Here is an 8,799-nt window from a genome sequence, read left to right as displayed (position 1 = left end):
TTTCTAGTCATAATTCAAATGAAAGATATTACTTAAAGCTATCTTGAATGTATTTTTAGATAGGCGATATGTAATTTTGACTAGTGCGAATTAAATTCTATAGGCTATATCTTAAAAGCAATGACTAGACAAAACTAAATTAGAGGCCTATCTAGAATCAGGGTCATGATTCTAGATATCATGATCAAAGTTAAAAAGGGGTACATTGAACAAGATCTTAAAACACCGTACAACAACAGCAAAAACCCAAAAGTTCTTTGATTACTCAGACCATTATTTTGATAAAAGTGGTTAAATGTGATTTATGTTATTCTAAGAGCTTTACTTATGTTTTCCCTTGAGATATACATTATTTACTGTTAAACAATAATCATAACAAACAGCTTATGCTTGTAATTGTGTGTTTTATGTTTTTCATCTGACTTCAAGGGAAATTCCTTAAATTATTTGATCTGACAGAAAATAAATATTCTGCTACAAAGGCAACAAATCAAACATGAAGATCAATATTCCTCCCTTTTGAAGGATCAGAATAAAACAGTGTCACATTTATCTTACATAGATAAATAAACACAAACATATATGACCAAACAAAAATCTTGATTTTTATTTTGTGACCTGCATGTTTATGCCTAATACAAAAACAGATAAAATGACTAAAAAAGACTGTCAGAGAAAAAACTAATCAAACATAAAAAAAATAAAAAAAGACAACAGCTGTTGTCCAACAGACTTGGATGTTTGGAGGGATTAAATATTTTATTCTACCACATCTCTACAATACCTGACAAAAAATTTACTTTCTCAATTGATCAAGAGATTGTTTGATGACAAAGAGACACAATCTGTTTAGAAGTCAGACAGAAAAATCTAGAAATCTCATTAGGTTTTTGCTCTGCTGCAAAATATAGAACAAGCGTAACAGATGAAATTATGAGGTTTTGGCAAGAACAGCTTAATCATTTTACAGTGTGACAGAATAAACATCTAAAATGCTTTCAAACACAATCTTTCTGTACTCACAGAGGTTTAATTCTCTGAATTAAGAGTTGTAATTTAAGATCATTAAATTACAACCAGACATTCTCTACCAGCTGGAATTTGAACCTGCCAGTCTGGATTGTAAATGGGAAATCAAAAGTCTCATATCTGAAGATAGACTAAAACAAATTCACTCCCAGTCACAATTCAAGCATATTGAAACATACTAAGTCCATATCTAATCTTAGAACCATCTCTTCATTTGTGCTTTGTCTAAAAACAAACCCTTTAACTGCTTAATGATTAAAGTCTGATTTTCCAAAGTCTGATTAACTTCAGAAAATTATTGATTCACGCTTTTGTCCAACACTCTGATATGACTACTTTTGCAGGCTAAATGGAAATTTGAGAAGAGGTACACAGCAAGGCTTTTTTGTGCTTTGTGCATACATTGTAAAATTAGCCCAAAATGTTTTATAATCTCTTCTGACCCTTTCAACCCCTGGGCTTACAGTTTGTTGATAATCTAATGACAGAACTTGTTTGCTCCTATTAGGAATCACAACTTCCTGTTCCTGCAGTCCAAATGGTTGGTACTTTATTTTTTGCTGATGTTTATGTGATATTTTGTGAACTCCAAACGGGCTGAATCAGCAAATAGTGAGCGGATGGAACAGGTGTTACACCAAACAGTGTTCAAGCTCAAATCCAAAATAATGTTTTCTCAGTCACTGTACAAAGATCTTAGTAGAGTTGAAATAAGACAAAACTAATTTACAAGTAACTTCTCAGGAAGAAATAGGAGCTTGTTTTAAGTCAAAATTTTTTTATTATTAATCAAAGGTAAAAGTTTCATTAGCAGATGTTTTCACAGGAATGGAAAAACATGGTTTTCTATATTTAATTTACTCACTTTGAGAAGGATATTTTTTCAATGTACACACTGACATTATCAGCTATTGATTTTAAGGATGTTCATTTCACCTGAATTAGTAATAAGTATATAGTAAATATAACTCAGGTCCTTAAGAACAATTAGGAATCATAATTTCGTTGTTAAGAGTTCGTATTAAACCCCCACAAAAAATGACCTCACATCTGTTCTTTATATATTTATATAGCATCATTATGAGGAGTCATTTACAATTGGGAAATTTGAGCTTAAAAATTCAAAACCTTCTTTGAAAAAAAAAAAAACAGTTTAGCTCTAAAGCTGATGTCAGAAAAAGCTCCACCTTCAGTCTTTTGTTTTTTTCTAAAAAACAAACTCCATATTCATGTAATGATCAAATTGAGGCATAGTGAAATTCTGAATGTTAATGTTTCAACATTTGCACTACATATTCAAATATACGTGAATATTTTCAAGACCAAATGGAAATCTGATGCAAGGTACAAAACATAATAATGGTCTAGTATATACATTGATTAATAAATAATACTTTTATATAACCAGTCATAAGCAAATAAAAAGTTGTTGTTACTTATATGTGTTCTCTTTTGAATACAATCAACTTTTCATAACATTTATTCTCTAAAGTTGGTTTAAAAAGACAAGGTAAGTGTTTACAAATATTAAGCAATGTAAAAGAAAATAGGATGAGCTTTATATTAGGGTAATCAAACCTATTTGAAATATTCAGAATGATTTCTTAAAAGCTCAAATAACACAAGAATATAAAACTTACTGGATTTCACCATTCTAACATCAGTAAATGTCACCTGCTTCTAAATTAGGGAAAGCAAATCATTTTTTTTAAATATTTGCTTCTTTTTCCAGAAGAAACCCAAAAGAGAAGTGAGACGCCATTTTATTTTAAATTTGCAGCTTCTCTGAATTCAGAACTTTCGTCAAGGTTTTCCATGTAAGTGTTTGAAGAAGAAATGCTGCCGATCCCAAAGCTGATCTCTGATGGTCTGTGTTATTCAGCAAGTTGGTCATGCGCTTGTCGTCTGTTTCTCTGAAATGCTCCCATATTCTGAGGCAACATCTCCACTCACTGAAACAGACACTGCAGAGTTTTATTCAAGAGAAAAAAAGACTGTAAATTAAATCATTGTGACATAAAACTTACTATTAGGACCGTCTTCTTTGCTTTCTGCTGTTTTCACAAGTGGTGCTGTTGCTTTCTCTGATTCCTTTGCTAAAGCTTTCATTATTTGCTCTATCAGCTCCTATTCTCTGCTGCTCAATTCTTGTTCTGTAAGTGTCTCTTGTTATAGTGGCCAAAGGAAACTGAGAAATGTATTGTGTGTTTACTTTCAGCTGTAAAGCATCCTTTGTTTTACCATGTCAATAATTTTTTGGAACAACTTTTTGACTTGAACAGTATCACCATATCGATTGGGGTTTAGAACATGGTATCTGTTCCCACATTTCTCCAGAAGCTCCTGAAGCTCCTTTCCCTCTCTAACAATGTAATTCTCTACAGGGAGATCATTGATCCAGTGTCCCCAGGTAAACAGCACCATGCAGTGTTTCCACACTCTCTCTGTTAATGGCTTCAAGATCTCCTCCAGAGCTTTGAGATCTTTCTCTGTGAAAGATCTGAGATGGGAACAAGCAGGAGAAAAACATGAGGTCCAGGAGAAAACATGGAGACACTGTGGAGAACTTCATCTTTGATCCAGTCAGGTGGTGTTGGGTCTGAGAACCAGCCTGGTGTTTCAACAACTGAGACTTTGACTCTTTCAAACGTCCCGTCGTGTTTTACACATGTTGCAAATTTGTGATCTTGGTAGGTCTGAAAAGAAGAAAAACAAAAACAATTAATAAATCTACACTAAACAAAAATATGAACGTCCCATGTCAAATATGAGTTTTTTTATTTTTTAAATTTATGTTAGCCAACATATAGAGAAACTCAAACTATATTTTCAGTAATTACTGATCTTCATATTGGCATTGATGACTTTGTGGTATGGCCATTTGTGGCACATTGACACAAATGTGTCAACCTGACCCTCAGATAGGATCAGGTAGAGAAATTTACACACTGTGTGCAGTTGGCTTCTCATTGGCAGTGACAGACAGTCTGTGTTGTGTCTGTTGTGCTGGCCAATAGTCTCATCAGCTGTGTTGCTGGTCTTAGTCAGACCTGCAGATGGACCAGACAAGCCAGATGTGGTGATCTTGTGTTGGAGTGGTCATAGTCTTTTGGAAATTAACTCTTAAATGTCACCTACTGGACATGCCTCACTCAGGTACTGAGTAAAAAAAAAAGAAAACTCCCTGAGTAATACTCTCTGATAACAAGTAAAATTATATACAAGTCAAGAAAAATAATATTTTTGTACAATAAAATGTCACCAAATGCTCATTTACAGTTGTTAACTCCACATGGCAACAATATTTGACATGGGGCATTAATATTTTTGTTCAGTGTATAGTTGGCTGTACTTTAATTGGACATCTACAGTCAGGGTGACTGTATCAAAGCTTTTTGTTTTATCAGCATATTGTGTTACCTTTTTCAGCCAAGCTCTCTCAAAGGTCATTTTAAATTTTTCATTGAACAGAATCATGTTTCCAACTTCACTTTTCCCTGAACATTTCTGACCAACAAGAACAATCCTGATTTTAGTGATTGGATGTCTCTCGCCTGAAAAATGAAAAAAAAAATTACTATAATGTTTTTCATCTGAAGACACTTATATGACTATCCCATAAAATATGTCATATTTATTGCCTACCTTCAAACACCTCTTTAATTATTTGTGATTTTCTCTCATTGATCGTCTTCAACCTTTTGACCGTCTTGTCTTCAGTCTCTCTCTTGGTTTCTAGCTGTGCTGCTCGGTCCAGATCCACTTCATAGTAAGGATCTTCATTTCCTGCCCACATCTCTTCAATCTTCTCCAGTAGTCATTTACCTGAGTTTTATCACTGTGGTCCTTGTTGTTCAAGACATGATATCTGTTCTCACACTTGTTCACTATCCACTGCAGACCTTCTTCACTCTCTATTCGCTCCTCTACAGTCTTCACTCCTAACCAGTCTCCATAGGTAAACACAACAAGTGTGTGTTTCCAGATTTCTTCTCTAAACAGACTCATGTGTTCCTGAACAGAACTCAGATATGATTTATCAACATTGATTATGACAGGAATAACCAGCAGCACAGCATGTGGTCCTGGAGGACACAGATTCACACTGTTTTCTATTTCCAGTTTATCCATCTCACTGGTTTCCTGAAGGGTGTTGATGCAGAACCATCCAGGAGAATCAACCACTGTGAGCCAACTTCCTTCAACCACACTGTGTCTGATTTCACTGTGGGTTGTTGTTCTTCCTTTCTTATTAACATCAAAAGTTTTTGTTCCCAGGATGGTGTTTCCTGTTGAGCTTTTGCCAGCCAGTGAATCTCCAATCATCAATATTCTCAAATGATCTGGAGGAACTTTTCCACCTAAACCAACAAAACAGAAACAATGTTATACTGAAGGTTATGTGTGATTTTTTCACAGATGTGAATCCTGAAACATTTCCTTTCTCCAACATAGATTTAGAACAACAACTAGTTGTTCTAGATCAAATTTACCATGGAGGACCAGGGAGAAACAAAATTGAATTATTTTTTTTGTTTAATACATATATCAAAAAACATCAATATTAAGTGAACTAAAGAACCAAGGAGCCTCTTGTGGCTCTGGAGCTAAAGATTTCAGACTCCTGATCTAGCAGATGAAAGCTCTGACCCTATCTCAATATGGCTGAAGCTTAATTTTTAATTTATTGTTCAAGTAAAACTTTGAAGGTAAAAAAAGGCATTGGTATAATTAATTTTTTATTAGATTTTTTGCCAGTACACGTCATCGTAAGAAATTAATTAGTAGAGGCATAGCAATCGCCTCAGAATTGAAGGAAAAACATTTTTCAGAGCTCATTTGAGGGATTTTTTTGTCCTCCATCATTCAATTACCCATAACCATCTACAGTAGGGGTCTCAAATTGTATTCCTCAAGGGCCAGTGTCCTGTAACTTTTAGATGTCTCTCTGCTTCAGTACATCTGGCTCCAATTTAATCATTTAATTAAAGTGTACAGGACAAGCAATACATCTAAAAGTTGCAGGACCAGAGTCTGAGGATCACTGTAGTGTATTAGAAACAAAATAACTCGAAACTTGCCTTTAATTAGTTCTTTGAGTTTGCTTCTTTGTTTCTGGACTTGATCAAACCTTTTTGAGGCTCTTTCACTCAAATCTGTCATTTCCTTTCTCAGAGTTTCTCCTTGACTTCTGTCAGCAGAACAGTGTCTGAATCCATTGATTATAATCAGGGCCTCAATTTTCTCTAACAAGATCTTAACTTGATCTCTATCATCTCTGTTACTGATGTTGAGAAAATGTTTTCTGTTTCCACATTGCTGAAGAATCCACTTCAGGGTTGGACTTGTGTTGATTCTTGATTCAACCTCTTCATCACTACATGGAGCGACTGCAGTGATCAGCACAATGGTGTGACTGAAAACATCTGCATTGAAAAGTTTCAGGTGCTTCTTTAGTGATGATTTGACCCACCGTGGTAAATATAAATCAACATTAATGACCAGAAGAAAGACATGAGGTCCTGGGGGACACAGATGGACACTGTTCTGGATTTCTATCTGATCCAGATTTGGAGTTTCTTCTTTAGGCCAAATCCACCACCAGCCTGGAGTATCAACCACTGTGACTCTTCTGCTGAACACTTCCTGCTGCTTCGCTTCACTCTGAGCTGTTCTTCTGCTGGTGTCAAAAACATTTTGACCCAGAATGATGTTTCCAACAGAGCTTCTACCACTGAGACTTCCATTTAACCTTCCTCCTATCAACACAATCCTCAACTCTGTAGCAGGGTGACTTTCTGCTGTAAGGAGAGAAATAAGGCAAAAATTGGATACAGTTTAAAAACACCTACTTTGTTTTGACCTGCACAGAATGTACGTTTTTAATTCGACCGTATTTCTATCTGAAAACATCTACAATAAAATGTATGCAAAATTAACCTTAAACAAAAATAACTAGAAAAGGTGAGGTAGCCATTTCCTCCCCCTCCCAACACTTGCACAATCTTTCTTTGAATTTATCAAACTGTCAGTAAAATGAGTTTATAAAAAACACAATCATAAACAGGATAAAGTTTACAGAGAGTTTTATGAAAATGTCACAGACCTAATTTGAAAACATCAGCTGAAGCAGCCATTTCATTAGCTTCACTCCCCCGACGTTTCTGCTTGTTCCTCCCTTTTCCTAAATGAAACTTAAGTAGTTCAAAGGTAATGTTGATGATTGACATAGGAAAGTCAAACATGGTCAGAGATCGCCATCTGCTGGAGAACGACAATAACTGCATTTCTACTCTAACAACCTAAAGGGACTGTATAACAATTAAACTGAAACTTAACAAATCAATAAACATTTCCCCAGCAAGGACCACGCAACAAAAATATAAGTTAAAAAATTTATTGTAGGAAGGGAATGAAAGGACGAATGAACATGACTTAGTCTGAACATCAGCTGGTTGCTTTAAATGTTTGAATATTGTAGTTTACCCATTTAAAATGTTTGCTGATGACTTAATACTTTTTTGTAGCACAAATCAGAAGTTTAGACTCAGGGCTGAAACTGTTATGTTTGGTACAATTTAAAATTTCACAATGTCATAAGGAGACAAAAACCTGATGAAACAATTGGCTCTCAGCTGAGACATCTCTCACTTCGAAGTTCTTTCGATGTGCTACTAATTTGAGAAACATAACCACTTCTTCTCACACTAGACAGATGACCATACTTTTGGTTTGTAACTCCAAAACTATAAAACACATGTAATTATTAGCACCACCAGGGAATTGTTAAGCCCTTTCAGAATTATGTTAATTTATAAAAGTGTCACTCAATGAAGTTACATAAATTAGACTTGTCTAACCGTTTAGGATATAAAATCTTGTTTAAATGTGAAAAAGAACATAATGGGAATAATTTTTATGCATATCAGCAAATAGTATGCCTTATTTCTTTCTATTCCTAAACTGAAAATGTATAAAAATATATTGTATAAATATATTTATACAAATAAATTGTATAAAAAACAAAGTTGCATGACTTTGTGTTTTTGTGTTTATGATGTAAAGCACTTTGAAATGCCTTGCTGCTGAAATGTACAATACAAATAAAATTTGATTGATTGATTTGATATAATTTGTACATATTCTTAATTATTTCAATTGAATTTTAATATTAATTTCTGATTATATGTCAAGGTTTACATAAACGTGCCTGCCAATAACTTATCAATGCACAATTAAGTAACTGAATGGATGAATCATGAATTAAATATCGAGTATGCTGTCCATGGACAAAGATATAATACTTATGTAACCAGGTCCTTTCTGGGTTGTGCTGGTTTTTATTAAGTGATCAGGCCGTGATACGGTTTGTCTTTAAAAGGGTGGCGACGGCGTCTTGATTTATTCTGTCGAGAACATACAGAAAACAATCGTGTTATAGGCAGCCTATAACAGCCTATAACATGACAACCGGGGGCGCGGAGGACCATGTTTCACAACTTTTAAATAAGCAAAATAAACTTTTTTATACAACATACCTGACGAGAACAACATACAGAAAACAACCGTGTTATAGGCTGTCCGCTCTAAGTCTTGTACAAACAAAAATACATAGCAGAAATTGACTTCATAAATCTATAAATAGACTGGACGTATTTAGATTTAAAAAAAAATAGTACACACCTCTCCCGCAGGACAACATGACAAAACGGGAGGGCCTAAGGGGCGCAAACACTTTAAAGACAATACCACAGAAGAAGAAATAAAAAG

At 34.6% G+C, this 8,799-nt stretch overlaps 1 protein-coding gene across 2 annotated transcripts; it reads right to left on the bottom strand.

Moving 5' to 3' along the window:
* Positions 1-738: 738 nt before the first annotated feature.
* LOC129363586 (GTPase IMAP family member 8-like) lies at positions 739-8,538 on the bottom strand. 2 transcript variants are annotated; one of them, XM_055035776.1, is made up of 6 exons: positions 7,136-8,538; positions 6,111-6,830; positions 4,675-5,390; positions 4,450-4,583; positions 3,057-3,725; positions 739-2,981 (listed from the first exon to the last, which is right to left on the bottom strand). In XM_055035776.1, the coding sequence occupies exons 1-3, from the start codon at positions 7,314-7,316 to the stop codon at positions 4,765-4,767; spliced, it is 1,527 nt and encodes a 508-aa protein (XP_054891751.1). In that variant the 5' UTR covers positions 7,317-8,538; the 3' UTR covers positions 739-2,981; positions 3,057-3,725; positions 4,450-4,583; positions 4,675-4,764. The 2 variants fall into 2 exon arrangements, with proteins under 2 accessions (XP_054891751.1, XP_054891750.1); XM_055035775.1 differs by having other exon boundaries at positions 739-3,725.
* Between the last annotated feature and the right edge of the window lie 261 nt (positions 8,539-8,799).

This window comes from Poeciliopsis prolifica, unplaced genomic scaffold, assembly GCF_027474105.1.
Source record: "Poeciliopsis prolifica strain line A6 unplaced genomic scaffold, Auburn_PproV2 SCAFFOLD010, whole genome shotgun sequence".
NCBI lineage: Eukaryota > Metazoa > Chordata > Actinopteri > Cyprinodontiformes > Poeciliidae > Poeciliopsis > Poeciliopsis prolifica.
Note: the sequence above shows the minus strand (reverse complement) of the source record. Positions and strands in the feature narration are given on the sequence as shown.

Excerpts from the sequence above, each read along its gene's own strand:
- LOC129363586 (XM_055035775.1), bottom strand. The coding sequence starts at position 7,316 with ATGCAGTTATTGTCGTTCTCCAGCAGATGGCGATCTCTGACCATGTTT. Across the intron at positions 6,831-7,135 it reads AGCTGATGTTTTCAAATTAG|CAGAAAGTCACCCTGCTACA; the intron begins GTCTGTGACATT and ends CTCTCCTTACAG. Across the intron at positions 5,391-6,110 it reads ACTCAAAGAACTAATTAAAG|GTGGAAAAGTTCCTCCAGAT; the intron begins GCAAGTTTCGAG and ends TTGTTGGTTTAG.